The sequence below is a fragment of the Nothobranchius furzeri genome, chromosome 3, assembly GCF_043380555.1.
Source record: "Nothobranchius furzeri strain GRZ-AD chromosome 3, NfurGRZ-RIMD1, whole genome shotgun sequence".
Taxonomy (NCBI): Eukaryota; Metazoa; Chordata; class Actinopteri; order Cyprinodontiformes; family Nothobranchiidae; genus Nothobranchius; species Nothobranchius furzeri.
The window spans coordinates 69360000-69379344 of record NC_091743.1 but is presented as its reverse complement, the minus strand read 5'-3'; the positions used below and the strand labels follow the sequence as shown (position 1 = coordinate 69379344).

The window sequence follows — 19345 nt, the reverse complement described above, 5'->3', positions numbered from 1 at the left end:
CAATTCAGACTAGGGCCGCTCTTTGGCAAGGAGCGGCCCTGCAGGCTGCCATAGCCTCTCTGGTTCATCTGTATTTTTTCAAACAAAGGCTGATCAAAGATCTATCAATCAGATAAAATCATAAATGTTCTCAACATTTCATAGAAAGTAAATTCAAAAGACTTAAACGTTCCCTTTAATGTATTTTATTATGACCGGGATTTAAAGACTTGAACGTGGCTGATGGTAATGTTCGGAGACCCATGCAGTCATCGTGTATTTATTTTAGGGAGTGAAATGTTTGCTGTGCATCCCGAAGCCCTGCCTTCTGAGATGTAGGCAGCCTCGTGCAGGATCCCAGCCCACTTATGTGCTCGGCTCGGTTCCGAAAGCTGTCACATGGGTCCAAGGAAGGAAACAATCGCTTCCTGAAATGATTGTCGTCGCTGTCTGCATGTCTCGCTGCTTTTACCTCCTCCTCCTCTCATCTCAGCCGTAACATCACAACATCGTGTGTGATATTTTTATTCATTTCCTTTCTGATCTTTTGTTTTTGTTTTATTTTGGGGGCTCGAGGGGTTCGGTTCGGTCCCGCTGATGATGATCAGCAAAGTTAAGAACGCGATGTCCAACCTGGTCGGGGGAATGATGCCGCACGGACACCACCACCACAACCATCATCCAGGTGGAGGACAGACCTGCGGCCAGGAAAGCCTCCCGCCTCGCTTCCCCTACGGCCGGCCGGATTTCTTGGACCTCACCCCGGAGCTCTTGCAGTACTCCACCGAGCACGCGTCACGGCCAGTGCTCGCGCTGAAGAGGGGCAGCAGGCTTCCCTGGCAGACCGGATACGCAGAGTAAGTGGATGAAGCCGTTTCACAGCAGAGCAATAACCCGTCCGCTTGGTGAGAATCTGGGCCCTGGTGGGTGTTTTGGTGTTGCTGCTGCAGCAACGGTGATGGTCAGCTGGCCCTCCTGCAGCAGAAAGCATGCAACATCTTTAAATGCTGCCAGTTTGAAGACTACTGGAGATGCAAGCCATGCGGAAGTGAAAGCAGGAAATGTTTGTTTCTGTCTGAGCCGTGATGCATTTGCTGTCTAGTGGTTTCTGCTTTGGAAGAGCAGAAATTTAATTCAAGATGTTGACCAGCATGAGAGGAAAAATACTCTCAGAATCATTTGTAACCTCTCATTCATTTCTCTGTATGTGTTTGGTGCTAAACCCCCCTAGATCCAAGAGTGCAACTTTAAAAATGGCTGAGTCATGCAGAAAGTCTCCAGGGGGCAGAGAGAGTGAGGTGGGTGATGTATCAGAGGACTGAGGATGTGGTGTTGCTTTCTGTGGGAACCTGCACCGTTTCTGTCTAGGTTCTGCAGCGAGCTGATGTAATTCACTGAAACTGTAAACACAGATGTAGCTGTGCTGTTTGCAGCACGGTGTAATCGACTGTTAAAAGTTGCACCCGTCAGAGTTAAACTGTCACTTAAAGCAGATGAAGCCTAATTTTGTTACATTAAGGTGAGCATCTGACGCCGTGGCCTTTACGCTGCTGCACAGGTGTAGAGCTGTGTTTGTTAGATATCTACTGGTTTGTTTTAACTGGTCAACATCAGAACCAGTTAGACTGATGTAATGGATGAGTGCACCAGCACTGTTTGCCTCACCTGTAATGAGTGAGGACAGTGATGTCCAAGCAGATGATTGCTGTCTCCTTAGACCTTCCTGTTGGCCTACATCTTTCATAGCTCTGTGTCATCATGACTGCAGATGTTAGGGAACAACACTGCTCACAAAAAGTTTGGGATCCCTTAGAAGCATCTTTGCTTTCAAAAGCAAAACACATTTCTTTGTAGCTTGTATAGATACACTACCCAAGAAAAAGTCACCACCAAATGAAAGGTCACACTCTAATATTTTGCTGGACCACCTTCAGCTTTGATTACGACACACATTCGCTGTGCCAGTGTATCGATAAGCTTCTGCAACATCACCAGATTTATTTCCATCCAGTCTTGCATTAATGTGTCACCAAGATCTTGCATTGATGATGGTAGAGTCTGACCACTGCACAAAGCCTTCTCCAGCACATCCCAAAGATTCTCAATGGGTTTAATGGCCAACCCATAGGTGAAAATGATTTCTCATGCTCCCTGAACAACTCTTTCACTATCTGAGCCTGATGAATCCTGGCATTGTCATCTTGGAATATGGCCGCGCCATCAGAGAAAATTGAATAACCTGGTCATTCAGGATAATCAGGTAGTCAGCTGTCCTCAATCTTGGAGCACATCCTGTTGCTGAACTTGGACCTGTCCGCCTGCAGCAAGCCCAGATCATAACACTGCCCCCTCAGACTTGTACAGTAGGCACTAGACATGATGGGTGCATCACTTCATCTCCCTCTCTTCTTACCCTGATGCACCATCACTCTGGAACAGGGTCCATCTGGACTCAGACTAGTTTTTAATAAAGCGTTGGACAGTTCTGAATCCAGTTTTAGTCGTTTCTATCTCCTTAGATGTTTTCTCTACTTGATGCATGCCGATGATCTGACCCTTCTCACACAGACCAACATCTTTTCCACCACCACCAGATGTGCCTTTCCACATAGTTGTTTCAGGAATGAGAAGAAGCGCATTGCACCAATTGGGGTTCAATAACTTGTTGCAGCTGAAAGATAATCACCCATGCAGTCATTATCCAATAGGAGGCTCTTACGTGTCTGCTTAGTTAATTCCAGGTGGCGACTTTATATTGCCAGGCAGTGTATGTTTCCTTTACACAAACATCTATGCAGATAATCCAAGACAAACCAACGCAGAGCTGAACCTACTGAGATGTTGTAGGATACAGAGGAAAAGCTACAACGTGACTTTTCCTCTTTCTACTTAACTGGAAACCTGTACGTCTGCTGGCCTCTAACTGCTGTAAAATATATGTGGTCTAATATGTTGTTTCAGCACAAAGATGACCAGTGGGGCCAAAAAACGAGAGTGCCCTTAAAACCACTCGGACCGCTTTCCCCAAGTGACTAGCTAATGCTGCTTATTATGGAAATGTGCTTCCAGGTCGAAACACTGAGATCATGACCAAAAGCAGGAAAAAATGTTTTTGTTTTGGTGGTAAAAATGTTTTATATCAAGCAGAGAAGTTGAACTTGGATACGAGAAGAGCTGAGAAGCTCAAGAAAAAAAGAAGAATCACAGAAGAGTTTTCTTGCTGAAGAGATTTCATTAGGGAGCTGACACGAGCTGCCTGTTGCAGTGCCTGCTTTCTGCTCGGTAACCGTATGCACGAGTCCAGCTGATTATATTAAAATTAGCAAATATCAGCACATCTAATCGGTTTACCTCCAGAGCAGACTAATGGATAAATAATTTTGACCCTTTTCAAATGTCTTATGTCCTTTTTTATTTATTGGAATCATCCAGTAATCAACACCCTTAGTTTAATCGATGAAACCAGAACTCTACATGATTTATAGATACAAATAAAGTCTTCTATTCTTAAATTCAGATTTGTTTTAGTTGATGAAAGGATCATTTCCAATTGGTTATTTAAAAAAATGTTTTTAATCTGCGAGCCCACCATCCACTCTATCAGTTGCTGATCTAATGTGAATGATTTTACTTCCAGGATCAGAATTTTTAAATAATCAGAGAGCAGGAAAAATGTTTTCTGTCAGAATTATTTCTGTAACAGAATCAGACATTTTGTTTTAACCCTGAAAGCCAGAATCGGTGCAGATAACATGCTATTTACCTGTTGTCATAATCCAACCTAGTTTCTTTCCTGATGCTGTTTTGTGTCCACACCCTTAAAGTACAACCAACCTGTTCTAATCATTGCAGCTGCAGAACAGCTCTTATAATGCCTGTTTTAGTGTTTACTGTGTCGTTCTGTCCACTATCATTTCTTCATGTGTTAAAAGCTTCTTCTCCCTTAAAAGGAATAAAAACTATGAGAAATTAAATTTGTTAATATTCCTAATCAAGATTTTTCTTGTCTTTAATTGTCTGTCAGCTTCCATCTGAGGAAGCTTCACTTGGCAGAATGATGAGAATAGATTCAGCTGAAGCTCAGCAAGAGAAAAATATGCTCAAAGGTGCAGTAAGAAAAATAAACAATCAATGATGAACAAGAGTCTGCTTCTAGACCCACAGAAGGAGAGAAAAAAAAGGGACACAGCAATACAACAGGAGCAAACAATCACTGCTTCAACCTGATGAGGAAATATAAAATCAACATTGTTTTACTGAACAATCACGATAATAAATCACAGTGCATTTAGTGCCAACCACAGCTTTAAGATGTGTTGAACGTGCCCAAGTCCATACTTATGAGAGCACCATGTGAGCACCTGTGTGCATACCCGTGCTTGTTTATGTAAGGTTTTTCTATAGGAGCTTCCAATAGAGAGTGTGAGGGACCACAGATCTGCCCCCAAAAGATGTGTAGGAGATGGAAGGAGCTCCAAGTCTCAAGAGATCCAGATCCAGATTAGAAAGCAGCTCTTGTAGCCTCGTTGACTTGCATTCATTCTTTTGTTCTTCCGGGGACCCATAAGCCGATCGGAAAGGGAGGAGACTTAGGCTCCCTATTTGATGTAAACGTGGAAACTCTGTGTGAAGATGTGGCTGTGTTATGCTCAATTCTATAAGAGAGATATGAAATCATTGGGTGTTTGGGCCTGGAACTGACTGTGGGAAAGAACAAGCAATGTCAGCCTGCTTAGGTGGGACAGATTGTCTCGCAAAATCTGATAGAAAGCCAGAGATCAAATGACTGGGGTCATCACCTTGAGGTTGAAAATCATCCAACAGTAGGGGAGCCTAACGTTGCTGAGACACATTCTGCTTGGCTAACAATGAGCTAACAACGCTAACGATTAGGGATGAGCCGAGTATCCGGTACGGATAACCCATTTTTGACGAATACGAGCATGAAACGAGTAAAACTCGTAAAAATCTGTAATCGTGCTGAAGGAAAATCCTCATTGGGTAACTGACTGTCTTCACGCTCTGTGATTGGCCAATCACATAGAGCGCCCGCCCCTCCCTGCACACAAAACTGCAGCCGTCAGTCCGGCCCATCCACGCACACACACAGACAGTTAACGGATCTCTCTGTTCTTGCTTCACTGTTGCTCACTTTTCTTCAGTACTCCCTAGGTTTTCCTCAGCTCGCCTATTTTTCGGTTGAATATTTAAAGTTACTTTTTTCGTAACTTGCGTGGTGCATTTGACAAGACAGAGCTGACGTGCTGCGTCAGTCACTGCCTCCGCTCCGGTCGGGTTTTTTTTTCTTTTTTTAACTCTCTCTCTCTCTCCCTCTCTATCTCTCATACACACCTTAATCAACATTGTTTTGTTTAACTTTGTGTGGGGAAAATGCCAAGAACGTTAAGAAAAAATAAATTTAATCAAATTAAAATAAAAATATATATATGAAGTTGTGTCTGGTTCTAGTATTTCATATTTCCTAGATCCTACTGCATGAGTTCAGATGTATTAATTCATCTACTTAAATAATAATGTTCTGATTTCATTGAAAAACTTGTTCTGTAATAGTTCCTTTACTATTGTGATCAAAAATATTTAATCTCAATTCTGAGGCTGCTCTGTAAATAGTTTTCAAATAAACAACACACATAGCAACTTCTGATCAATCCATATCACTTTCTGATTTAAAATAATGTATTGATGAAAACCACACCCACTTCCAATACAGATAATTTAGATGGTTGAACAGATACAGATACAGATAGTGGTGGTGTACTCGCTCATCCCTACTAACGATGAATTAGAAAAGAATAATCTGCTCTAGAAATATCTCAAGCTACGGACTGAGAGAATAGTTTGTTTTGAAACATGGACTGCAGTACACACATTTGTCCACAGGGTGTCATTCTTACTTCATGGACCTTTAGAAATGACAAAATTCTTAAAATAGCTATTCTTCATTATTATGCTCACATTATGTTGTGTATTCATATATTTGTATTTTAAAGACTTGCTAGTCCACGAGAAAGTTCGCCAACTCTGCCTGAACCGAGGAACCGAGGTACCACCTTAGTGGTGGTCAGAGGGGCCGACGGCGCCAAATGGCAGCCTCGCCTCTGTCAGACCGCCCCAGGGCGGCTGTGGCTACAAGTAGCTTACCATCACTAGCAGTGTGTGAATGTGAGAGTGTGTGAAAGCGTCTTTGGGGGTCTTGAAAAGCACTATATAAGTTCAATGCATTATTATTATTATTATTAAACGCTCGAGTGCACTCCGTTATTGACGTCTGTACGTAAGGGATGGTCTAATGTTATTGGTTAGTGCTGACAGGCGCTCCATTCATATTGCATGGAGCTCTATGGGACGGGTGCAGGCTTAGCAGAAAAAAATGGATTTTCTACATTATATCGCAGGACGTAAAAGACATTCATGTATTTCTGAAAAATCATACATAATTACTGAATGGGAGGAATCTCCAGATAGCAGCTTTTAAGCGGACCTTCATTTTTCTCTCTTCAGACTAGTAGGGGTGTGTTACAGGTTTCACATCCACATCTCACACTGAGTGTTGTCTCACAGATGATGACCTCACAGGGATCATTTCACCACACATTTGATGGTAAAATGCACCGTACAAAGAACATTCACAGGAAATCTCCACTTCCTCTTGTGTAATTTTTCAGAAGCAGGTTTCAGGCCTGAAAGATACTGATTCACCAAATATGAGCGGACTTATTTTTATTTCACGCGTTTTGCAAACATATGACAGAAATGAGGAGTTTAAGTCACAATAAAGGATGACCTCAGCTCCTACTTTAGCAAAAAAAAAAAAAAGTCTCACATTCAGCAGATGATGTTCACTTATAGCTCAGTGAGCTCTTGCGACTGGTTACCACTCACTCTCTTATGGTGAATATGGAAATCTAACAGCCATCGATTCTCAGAGCATTAATAAACTGTTTCACAGAACAGATGAATGAGATCTCAGCCTGTAAAAAGGTGTGTGTTCTGTATTTGTTCTGGGCTTTCTTCAAAGCTCTAAGCTTCAGGATAATTTTCCGCTTGACTGCAGCCGACCACTCCACACAGCTCATGACCTTGACCAAAGCAAAAAAAAAAGTCCAAACTGCTTTTCTAAGCTAGACTGAAGCTATAGAAAAGCAAGCAGTCTGCAATGCAGAGCTGAAAATAAATGAGTAAAAATGCTTGGAACTGCTGTGATCATACTGCAGAACAGATGAGGAGTTGTTTTTTCTTTCTATCCCGGTCCTGCGGACAAAAATGCGAAAGTGTTTTAGTCTTGGCAGAAAGTGCAGATGTTGACAATCTGGCTGTTTGAAGTTCCTCCCCATCATTGGTCGAGTGCAGGACACTGTGGTGTCTGTCCTCTGCTTTCAAATGATCAGAACATCAAGGAGCGTTTTATAATCAGGATTTGGACAATGCTGCACTCATTTATTTGACATCATACAGTAGTTTCCAGTCTGATATTAAAGTCACTGACTAGCAAGCATCAGATTATCTTTATTTATTTATTTGTTTCTAAAATCAGCTTTTTGTTTCTGCTCTCACTCCCCATGGAGGGGTTTCTGGCCAGAGCTGATAAGTTTCCAGGCTGCAGAGATTTTCTTTTAAGACATTACTTAAATGGTTTGAGTTGTGCCTTTTGTGCTGTGTTTTTCAGCTAATGTGGCATTTATCTAAAATAGAAACTGAAAATGTTGCATAACAGACCAGCGTGATGTCCAAACTGCAACCTTTCCAAGTCAGTCTCATGTGGCAGCTTTACCACGCTAATGGATATTTTTATTCCGCTGCCAGTACAACATACAGCTGACCGTGTTTAGATAATCAGTATTATGGGATGTGGCTTCTGTCTTGTTACTTAACGTTTCACTGAATTATATCATGTTTTTTATATGTGGGCAGAATCAGAAATAACAGCGTATAATGATGCTTAAATTAAATAACTTTCAGCTCATTTCAGTTAAAGACCTGGAAATTTCCCTCAGGATCCGGTGGAAACGGGGAATTTGAGATGGGAGATTATTGGGCCCACATTCATCAGGAGACTAGAAACCTGAGTCTAAATCATTCCATATATGCATGATGTCTGCTGGGTGTGTAATTAAGCAACAGTAGGTTTACATGTGATGCGTATCTGCGGCTCTTTCTTCTGCAGCCCGGACACAAAACAGCAACAGTGGATGCTGTAATGCAAACCAGTAAAGATGAAGCTGCTTGAGTGTGAAACCACACTCTAAAGCCGTTATCCCTCCACGGTCATCATCTCATAATAAAAACACTTCATTCTTTCTGCACTTCCCTCTGGGACTCTGTTGCATCCTGCCCTACTTTTTATTTTGCCTCGCTTTCTTTCTCACCTCCAGTGTTCTAGCTGCTGCTGTTGCTTCCGTGCAGTCGGAGAAGCCGGAGCAAACTTAATAAGTCGCCAAACTGCAGGCTTATTTTCACTCCTTTTGTTCTTCTCCATCAGGGTGATCAATGCGGGAAAGAGCATGCTGAATGAGGACCAGGCCTCGTGTGAGAAACTATTTGTGAGGAAGCCGAGCGGCAAACACAGAAACTCCACAATGGTAGACGACAGCGGGGTGAGCGGACTTCAGAAACGTTTAGTCAAAGAGAACATTTACTGTTACTGTTGTCACTGTTGGCATCACTTTGTGCAGCCGTGCTGGTCTCTACTGCTTCTATAAACTCTCCAAACTGGAATTAAATCCCGTTTATCTGTTTTGTGACTGGTTTTAGAAATTATTTTCCTGCCGTCTCTCAAATTGCCCTTCCTCCGTTATTTCAGCATCAGAAATCTTGAGCCTGTTTATTTATCAGCCAGTCAGGCTCCAAACACACAGGTGGGAAAATCTTCCCACTGTTGCTTCATATGGATGCAACAGAGACACTGAGATTTTCCCTTTGCTCTTTACGTCACTCAGGATCTAAATATCAGAGTGCATGCTTTGAAAAATACCCAAGAGGAATGTTATTCACAAACGGGAACAAAGTTGTTATTTCTGACGTTTTATCTCTTTGTTTCCATTTCAGGACGGCACAGGAATCCCTCTCCAATTCTGGGGGGTGTTTGATGGACATGCAGGCTCCGGCGCCGCCATCATGGCCTCCAAGCTGCTGCACCGTCTCATCAGAGATGGACTTGGGGAGATCTGCCACCTCCTGGAGAATCCCAGCAGTCCACCTCCTATTTGCTTGGCCAAAAATGGGAGCCCATACCAAGCGGAGGCGAAGAAGGGAGCCACGCAGGAATCCGAAGACCCAGATGCTGTCTGCGACTCCTCAGTACGCTTCCACATGGAGAAAGTTGTTAGTTTGGAGAGCCTGATCATGGGGGTCATCGAGACCGCCTTCAAACAGATGGTGAGGAATTTTACCGGACACTTGGAATGATTGGGAAGTAGCAGAACCTACTTTTGATAAAACACACAGGTTGTACAGGGACATAAAAGAAAAACACCAGAAAGATCTCACATCTTCTTGTTCTTTTTTGCCATTATTTAGTTTCTGCAGGTTTCAAAATAAGTTTAAAGTTTTTTGTTCTAACAAATGAAAAGTTTTAAGCATGGTTAATGGGTTTGTTCCTATTTATCATACTAGCATCTGACCTGTTGTTGATAGACCTGGGAACAGGCTCACTTTGGAGAAACAGAGATTAATTATGACCGGATCAATAAGCTAATGGCTAATATGGTTGGGGCTGTGAGCAAAGTGGATTACTGTGGATTTACAAGCTCTCCAGTCTCAAAACTTTAATTGATGTGGATCCAATTTTAAAAACTTTACATCACTTCTCGTTCCCCAGTAACATGATATTCCTCATGGAGGTACACAAGACTCCATGAAAATGCTACAACTAGCTGCTGTTTGTACTTTCAAATCACAGAAATAGCCCTTAACTCCTCATTCCAGACAGAGATTATCTTTGTTTCTCTATAATCCGATTGTTCAAATCAACTTTTCCACAGAGACTGACTTGCAGAACAAAATCCTTGCTTCTGATACAGTCTGTCTAGATTTCTAGGCTGGTCAATAACAGCTCTGTTAGTAAACAAACACTGTAGCCTGTATCTCAACATGCTGCTCTGCCTTCTCATAGGACCGCATTTGTCGCTCTAAGTCTAGATGTCTTCTTGACAAGTTGGCTGAATCCGATCACTCTGCTACCCAGTCTTTCCTCTGTCTGGGGAGCAAACCTCTTTCTTTAGTCGTTGGTGTTTATAATCAGCCCATAGCCAAAAGCTCTTCAAAGCCTCTTTGTTCCTGTTCATTAGCTTTCAGTTGTAATGATGAGCCAATGCTTTGGGATGAAGTCTCTCTCTGTCTCTCTCTCTCTGTCTCTCTCTCTCTCTCTCTCTCTCTCTCTCTCTCTCTCTCTCTCTCTGTCTCTCTCTCTCTCACTCTCTCGCTCTCTCTCACTCTCTTGCTCTCTCTCTCGCTTGCTGTCTTCTCAGGATGACCTCATTGAGAAGGAGAAGACTTCCTATGCCATTTCCGGTGGCTGCTGTGCCTTAGCTGTCATTCATTTAATGGGGAAACTCTACGTAGCCAATGCTGGAGATAGCAGGTTAGACAAATCTGATGGATGCTTCTTCTTCCACTTTGCATCAAAAAACCTTTTTATCCCATGGATCTCTCTAGCTAACGAACATGTCATGTCCTTTTGGTTCTCTCTTTTCTCCCTGTTCCTCTCTGCAGGGCCATAATCATACGAAATAACGAAGCCATTCCAATGACTAATGAATTCACACCTGAGTCAGAAAGGCAGCGGTTACAATATCTGGTATTTTTTATCCTCCTTATTAGCCAGATAAACCTTTTTCATACTAAAATAAACTAATCCTCACTGGCTGCCTGTTTTAGCAGCTGTATGTGTTTCTGAGTCATCATGTGGGTTGGCTGTGACTGCTGCTATAACAGGGAGCTGTTTATTATTACACTGCTGGCCCACGATTCACTTTTTAGAGAATTGTGTTTTCTAGTTTAATCCAAATTTTCCGATTCTGTCTGACGTTTCAGGGCTTCCTGAGGCCAGAACTCCTGGGAAATGAGTTCACTCACATTGAGTTTCCTCGTAGGATCCAGCACAGCGAATTAGGCAAGAAGATGCTCTACAGAGACCACACCATGACTGGCTGGTAAACTCCGACTTCATCACATTCCTGACAGTTGAGGATCATTTCAACTCTTACAAAAGCCTCTTGCACATCTGTTGAATGGTTTACTTTTGGTTCAGAAGAAGTAAAACAATTCTGTTATAATTGGCAGTTATTTAAAAAACGAGTGCAGAATGTTATTTGCGAAGTGAATTTGGTGAACTGAATGTTTTCCATCTTAAAGGTGTGGATCGCTCGTTTAAAAAATATGTCTCTAGTAAGAATAAATACCGTGTAAATCGTACTGTGGAAAAATATCTCATATGAGCCTTTTTCAGGAAGTACAAGTCAGCTGGAGGAGAAAGTAGCTTCAGACGGCAGGACTTGGAGTCTTATTTCCAGATATTTGAACATCTCACCTTTGATTGGCTAACAGCAACACAACTCTACCACTGACTCTGTTTGCTCTGAAACGTTGATGTTTTATCTCCACAAATAACACAAGCCTGGAGGAGTTCTGCTGTGGAGCGGAGGCACTAATGCTAATGGTTAGCTTCTACTAGCTGAGACGTTCTCTGCTGTTTCCTGGACGCTAAACCAACAACAGCCTTGGTCCCACCCCAGTTGCCTAGGAAATATGTCATCAGCAACCTCCAAGGCGTGTTCCAATGTTCATGTGCTACTGAGGAGGTTCTGTTCTCGGGTTGTTAGCCATTTAGCTAGCTGAGCAAGGATACACGGGATGCGTCTTCTAGCCTGCCCTTGGTCAAAAATTTCCCAGAATACTGTGTTTTACGAAGGATGCAGTGTAGCCAGCAGCTACTTCAGGGGCAAATTTCCAGTTTAAATGTAAGTCCACTAATTGTAGCTATCGGCTGATTTCTAAAAGGTCTTTTAGATCCAAAGCAGTGATCTATGGCTGCGGGTAGGTAAGTTGTTGTTCAGTGAGCCACACCTTTTAAATATCCAATTCCTGGTTCAGGGTTTAGGATTAGAGTTATTTTTTCTGATGTCTGCTATGTTTACTCAAAACGTTTAAATTAAAAGTTTTCATTTTCTGAACTATATTGTCTGTTTGTGTCGCCGTAGGGCCTATAAGACAATCGTAGAAGATGATCTAAAATTCCCACTGATATACGGAGAGGGGAAAAAGGTAAGAAATGGCTAAGACAAACATTACAGCCACAACATTATGACTACAAACTGAATATTGACTGAGACCCTGTCTGACTTCAGCTCCTTTCAGCGTCCCATCCTGTCTAGTTATTACGTTTGCTGATGTAAAGCTAGAACCTGAACGGATTTAGTGATACAATAGTTCCAAATTCGCAGGATTTTGGAAATGTAATCAGCTTTAATAGCTTTAGCTATAGATTTTACTCATTTATTGCATTCTGATTTCTGGAGGTCATTTGATGAAAGCCACATCTGCCTTTTATGCCTATTTTTATTACTGTCTGATAAAACTTGGTCTTTGCTTTATAATCCTTCAAAAGTGGATTTACCAGGAAAGAAAAGTCATGCTGGAACTGAAATTTGCAGTGTGTTTTGTTTGAGTGTGTGTGTTCTAACTGTGTGTGATGATGTGCATAGGCACGTGTAATGGCAACAATCGGAGTGACCCGAGGGCTTGGAGATCACGACCTGAAGGTGTACAACTCCAACATTTACATCAAGCCCTTCCTGTCGTGTGTCCCTGAGGTGAGTCTGTACTGTGGGAACCGCGGGGGGGGGGGGGACTCCAGGTCGCTGTTTTAGATACTTCGGTGCATTTGGAATGCAGTGGAATAGCTGTCATGCTTTCAGCTTCTCTGTTTAATGTCACACAGAGTGAAAGCGGTCTGGCCTCTAGGCTGTTGCCTTTTGACACACTGGAGTGAAGATTATGACATGAGAAAGCAGCTTCCATGTGTAGGTGTAGGCAACAAACATTTCCAAATCACAAAACTAACCCCAAACAGAAAATGCATACTACTCCGTAAATGTAAACTGTAAATGACAACCAGTTACTCTACGATTTATCATATGCAATTTAATGTTGAACCATTTTTCCTTATTCCTGACAAGAAACTCTCATGTCCCATCCACGTTTACACCCTCTGCAACTTGTTTGGTTCTCTTCTACTTTGGCAGCCAGTGCCTCGATCGCGCTGACAATAAAGTTTGGGTTTTTTTCTCCGGAAGAACGCAGGGATTTCCCTCATGAGCTGAGGATGGAGTGGGACCAGACATGGTTAATTACGGGCATTTCTGAATGTAATTGATTGAACGGACACGATCGCCTGGGTACGCACGCGTGGGATTTATCAAGAGTCAATTGCTGTACGACATGCATACGAGTAGTCATTGCACATTTGATATATCTGGATTTTGGCTGTTCGTAAGAACGTTACAACCTTAATTTGTAGGCTGGGATATAGGAATATTTCTATGATTGTTTGATCAATGAGGGTCAAGAACCTTAAAAGGACAAAAAGAGCTATATCCTCACAAACTAATTACTCAAATTAAAAAAGGAAATATGAAAAACTTGTCTTTTGCATGTCTTTGTGCTGTTATCAGGGTCTCTATAAATACTACAAACATGAAAATTACCATCCATCTGCTTTCTACCAGTGCTTATTAGTTTTAGGAATTATATGTCTAAAACGAGCTGTTTCAAAAAGTCCCTGTTTGTGACATCATCAATGGGGAAATGGGAAACATCTCTCACGTGCAAGAGAGATCTGCTTCTGGAGGAGCAGCAGCTCTACACTGAGCCCTTCCCAGATATGAGCTTCTCAGCGTAAAGTAGCTTGAGCAGTGATGGGTGGGCGTGGTCAGCCTTAAAATGACACATTCTGGAAGGTACTTAAAAATATTAAGAATAGACCTACTGAAACAGCTTTATGTGGGAGGGATTTGGTGTAAAGAACATGTTTTTTATTGACCATAGAACTATCATAATTTGTTTTTTAAAAAAGTCATAATGTGTCCCTTTTACCACTGGATAGTAAAGCCATTAGGTAATCAATCCTTTTTCAAGGGATTTTTTTTCACTTTACTGAATCTGTCACCATCTTACTCATCCATAAATCTAGCCTTTTGGTTTGCACTGAAAAACCTAAATATGGCTTATAGTCTGGATTTTTTTAAATAAAGAAAGAAAATGTCAGATTATCATAACTGTTTAATCAAAGTATGTTTTCGTTAAATAACAGCAGTTTCTCTGTTGCTGCTGATAAAAACACAAATTCATAATTGGCTCTCCTTTATTCAACAGTTTCACTCCTTCTAGTCATGACAAGTCTCGAGCATGAGGACTTAGTGGTCATCCCACAGCGGTGAAAGTCACACGCCGCTAGAAGGAAACAAACTTGCTTGTGGGACTAGTTCCTCCTCCCAACATGAGGTCAATGCTCCAGGCTACACGAGCCACAGTTATCAGCAGCTTTCTGTCTGGGTAGTAAAAAAATAGAAGAAAGAAAACGGTGGCAAAAATATTTTTTTTTTTGCATTTTCTAAACTTTCCCATTGTTTTCAATGTTGTTTAGCATCTTTCAACACCTTGAACTTCATTACTCTTGCTCCACATAAGATCCATGTCTGAGGAGTCCAAAGAATAATAGGGAGAGTTCTCCAAGAGCCAAGACCCACTCACACAGAACTTTAGAAAGACCTTGCATCAGCATGTACTGTTGTTTCAAAGAAAACCATAAGCAATGCACTGATCTGCCATGGCAACCATGCACGCCCACCAAGACTCCATCGCTGAACAAAAAGTATGTTGAGGCTCGGTTAAATTTTGTGAAACAGCTTTTGGAGAAGCCTGTGGATTACTGGGAGACTGTACTTTGGTCACCATGTTTGGAGAAGAAGTGGCATTGTCCACCCCAAGAACACCATAACAGTTAAGTTTGGGGGTGGAAGCATTATGGTGTGGGGCTGCTTTTCAGCAAGGCGTACTGGCTGACTTCATATCATTGACGGCAGGATAAATAGAGAAGGGGCATTCTGGACAAAAACCTGCTGCCATCAGCTGAAAGTGAAAAGAGGATGGTCATTTCAGCAGAAAGATGATCCCAGACACAAGGACAAGGAAACAATCAACTGCTTTCAAAGAAAGAAAATCAAGTTGCTTGAATCAATCACCTGTCCTAAACTCCACAGAAAATCTACAGAGAGAACTGAAGATCAAAGTTCATAAAAGAGGCCCGGGATATCTTCGAGATTAAAGAGCATTTGTGTGGAAGAATGGACCAGAATCACTCCCGAGCAACGTAGACAACTGTTCTCACCATACATGAGGTGTCTAGAAGCTGTAATCACCCCCAAAGGATTTTCTTCAAACTATTAAATAAAGTGTGTTCATTACTTATTCCCTGTCTCATTTAAAATGTATTTATTATAACTCAGCTTGTGGACTTAAATGTTCTGATTTCTTTGTATGAATTCAGTAGTTGGCTTGATGGAAACATCTGGTGCAAATTTAGTGTCAACGGCCTACCAAGGTGATAAAACCATGGATGTGTCAAATACCTATTCTGCCCATTGTGTGTGGTTGCGGGTCCACCTTTTCTTGTCTCACTTTCTCTTTTCTGTAAAACATAACAGGATTGTTTTTGGTTTCTGCAGCTTTTTACTTTTTCTGTGTGTTTTGTTATTTTCACTTGGACAAAGTTACTGATGGATCTAGAAAATTGACTACTAAGTCACCATATTTATTTGTCCTTTGTAGGTAAAGGTTTATAACCTGGGTGAAAATAAACATGGACCAGATGACGTCTTGGTCATGGGCACAGATGGACTGTGGGACGTAACAACGGACGGGGACGTGGCAGACGCTGTGTCGGCTTACTTGGCGAGCTGTGACCCTTCTGACCCCATGAGGTGTGTACTTACCCAAAAAATCTTTGTCACTTTTGCCTTTGCTGCAGCTGTTTTTGCTCATGAGATGTACTGAAACATCAGTACCAGCTCTGTCCACTAGATGGCGACATTTACTGATCGGTTTAAGATTGAGACTGAAAAGATTGGTTTATAACAAAACGTGAAGTAAATGAATAAACATTATTTACCTGAATTTTGTCCATCTTAAATACAATATTTATTATGAAACACTATTATAGAGTATTTGGTATTCCATTACTACATGATGCACAGACTTAAAGCAGTTGTCGCTATTTCTCCAGTATAAGGAAATACTGGTTGAAGTGTTTGTGTGGTTAACCTTGTGTGGAACAGTTTATAGTAAAGCTTTTAATTACATTTAGATTTTTATTCAATTTTATGCTGTTATCTTTTTATTCTATTTATCTATTTTGTTTCATTGATCTGTTGTTTTATATGTATTTTATCTGGACCTAAGAGTCTGTCAATAAAGATTATCTATCTATCTATCTATCTATCTATCTTAAATATGTTTGCATTGTGTGTGTGTGTGTGTGTGTGTGTGTGTGTGTGTGTGTGTGTGTGTGTGTGTGTGTGTGTGTGTGTGTGTGTGTGTGTGTGTGTGTGTGTGTGTGTGTGTGTGTGTGTGTGTGTGTGTGTGTGTGTGTGTGTGTGTGTGTGTGTGTGTGTGTGTGTGTGTGTGTGTGTGTGTGTGTGCGCGCGCGCGTGATTGTGTGTGTGTGTGTGTGTGTGTGTGTGTGTGTGTGTTGCACAGATACACCCTGGCGGCACAGGACCTTCTGATGAGGTCACGAGGTGTGCTGAAAGAGCGTGGCTGGCGGCTCCCCAACGATAAACTGGGCTCTGGCGATGACATCACTGTGTTTGTGGTTCCCCTGGCAGGGCTCGAGTCAGAGACTTGATGGGTTCTGTTGTAGCAATGGCTATGACAGGACTAATGTTATAGGGTCCCTCTCAAGGTCACTCCAAGCTCCCCAAACCCTGAAAGGATGAGGCGGTGAGGCAGAAAGGCGTCTTTTGTTTTGGGGGGTGACGATTTGGGTCTAAGCAGCACCTTAATTATCTTTTTCAGACCCACTTCCTTCATTATAGCTCGACCCAGGATCAGTCTCCCATCACATCTGGTTTTGTTTAAAAAAACTCAGTCAGTGAATTTGTTTTCTCTCACAAATCTGCAGATAATCCTTGTAATATATTATTTCATGTTCATGTTCAAAGCTGGGTTGTTATTACCCACAAAAAACCTATTCATTATGATGTTTTGCTGATGTTGTGACCCTATTTCTACAGAAAGAAAAAAAAGCCTCCAAAAGTTTCAAAATCATACATAGAAAATGGGATTTCTACAGAAAATGTGAGGAAACCAAAGAAACGCTGCTGCTGGGATGGAAAAGTAAAAGGAAGAATCACCAGAAGAAAGGAGATGAATGGATTAGTGGCGCTGAACCCACACAGGAGATGTTTGGTCTGTTTACAGTATTTCTGTTGATGATGAATGAAAAAACGGCACCTGATGCACCTGAAGATTGTTGCACATCCTCTTTTTTGTGTTATAACCGAATGTGCTTTTTTTCCCAGCTCAGAGACTGGTGGGTTGAACATTAAAGAAATTATAACATTTATATTTTAGTTTAACATCTTTTTGGTTTTTTGCACGCAGAGGAGGAGGCACCTATTCCATGTCTCGCTGTTAGGTTTGTTGAATTTCACACATATGCCTTATTGATACATGAAAGAGACTCAAGAGTTTTCCTCTATCATTGCACTAAATTAGATTCATGTAAAAGAGGCAAAAAAAGATGAAACGTTGTTCTCCGTCCAGTGGACCTCATACCTCTTTTGTACTGTTTTGTTGTTTCATGTTATTTAGATCATTCTCATATTTTTGAACATCATTTTGCTTGTAAGCAGTTACAGAAGTTTATTTTAGGTTTAAACTCACAACTGTTGCTGTGTCCTAGAAACTGAGCCACCAAAATGTGTGGATGATGTGTCCCAGTTATGAAGTAAAAATTTTTCCCATTCCTTCGTCAGCATCTTTATTACTCTCATGTCTCTTAGGTAAAGACAGTAATGTCAAATTTCTCTGTTTGGGCATCATCTTCTTATTCAAACATGTATACATGTTTTATTTTCAGGATGACCCAAAACAGAAGCTTCCACCACATTCATAAAATTATTTAAACAGCAACAACTTCATAAATATGAGTTCTTGTTAAAAGTATGTAAACTTGTATTTTAATATTTTAATTTTGGCTTAAAATTTAAGCAGATGTTGAATCCAATAAAAGTAAAAAAGGACAGTTGATTGATTTTTCATTGCTCTGATCTTTTCAGGCACCCAATTTTTATGTTCTTCTCAGAGCTGCTCCACAGTGTACACGAGTAGGGGGGCCCATACCACCAGGGGGCCCCCAAGAGCACAAAGATGGCATGAGAAAAAATGTTTTAGTGACTTTGAGTAATACAGACAACATTTTCCTATTGTGAAAAAAAGATTAATTTTTTTTTATTTTCTATGGTTTGATTTTATACAAACCTTTAAAGAAATGAGCATAGACCAAAGCAGAACCACAAGCCTCATGCTTTTTTTCATAGCAACATAGCCATTTACAGGTTTATGAGCTAGCTGACATTAACACGTTTTAGCTAGCTGAACCCTAGGTGAGCTCCGATTTAACGGGTGTTAATGAGCAAAGATGTTAATACAACCTCAACATTTATTATATTTAGAAACTACACTGCCTGGCCAAAAAAGCACACCCTGGATTTAAATAAACACACAAGTAGGAGCATCCTATTGGATAATGACTGCATGGGTGATTATCTTTCAGCTGCAAAAAGGTATTTAACCCAAACTGGTGCAATGAGTTGCTTCTCATTTCTTAAACAACCATGTGGAAAGACACATCTGGTGATAGTCGAAAATATGTGTGAGAAGGGTCGGATCAGGTGCATCAAGCAAAGAAAACATCTAAGAAGATTTCAGAAACGACTAAAACTGGGTTCAGAACTTTCCAATGTATTATTAAAAACTGGTCTGATGAGTCCAGCTGGACCCTGTTCCAGACTGATGGAGCATCAGGGTATGAAGAGAGGGAGATGAAGTGATGCACCCATCATGCCTAGTGCCTACTGTACAAGCCTGTGGGGGCAGTGCTATGATTGGGCTTGCTGCAGTTGGTCAGGTCTAAGTTCAGCAAGTGCTCCAAAAATGAGGTCAGCTGATAATAATAATAATTATTATTATTATTATCACAACATGCCCTATAGGTTATAAATTGTAAGTCGCTTTGGATAAAAGTGTCTGCCAAATGAATAAAAATAAACATAAAGATTATTATTAT

The 19345-nt window shown here is 41.3% G+C and overlaps 1 protein-coding gene across 1 annotated transcript; it reads left to right on the top strand.

Moving 5' to 3' along the window:
- Positions 1-396: 396 nt before the first annotated feature.
- On the top strand, positions 397-17565 carry ppm1j (protein phosphatase, Mg2+/Mn2+ dependent, 1J). Its single transcript, XM_015958657.3, has 10 exons — positions 397-836; positions 8480-8594; positions 9046-9375; positions 10467-10579; positions 10711-10795; positions 11032-11150; positions 12198-12261; positions 12702-12809; positions 15826-15977; positions 16753-17565. The coding sequence occupies exons 1-10, from the start codon at positions 577-579 to the stop codon at positions 16898-16900; spliced, it is 1494 nt and encodes a 497-aa protein (XP_015814143.1). The 5' UTR covers positions 397-576; the 3' UTR covers positions 16901-17565.
- The last annotated feature ends 1780 nt before the right edge of the window (positions 17566-19345 follow it).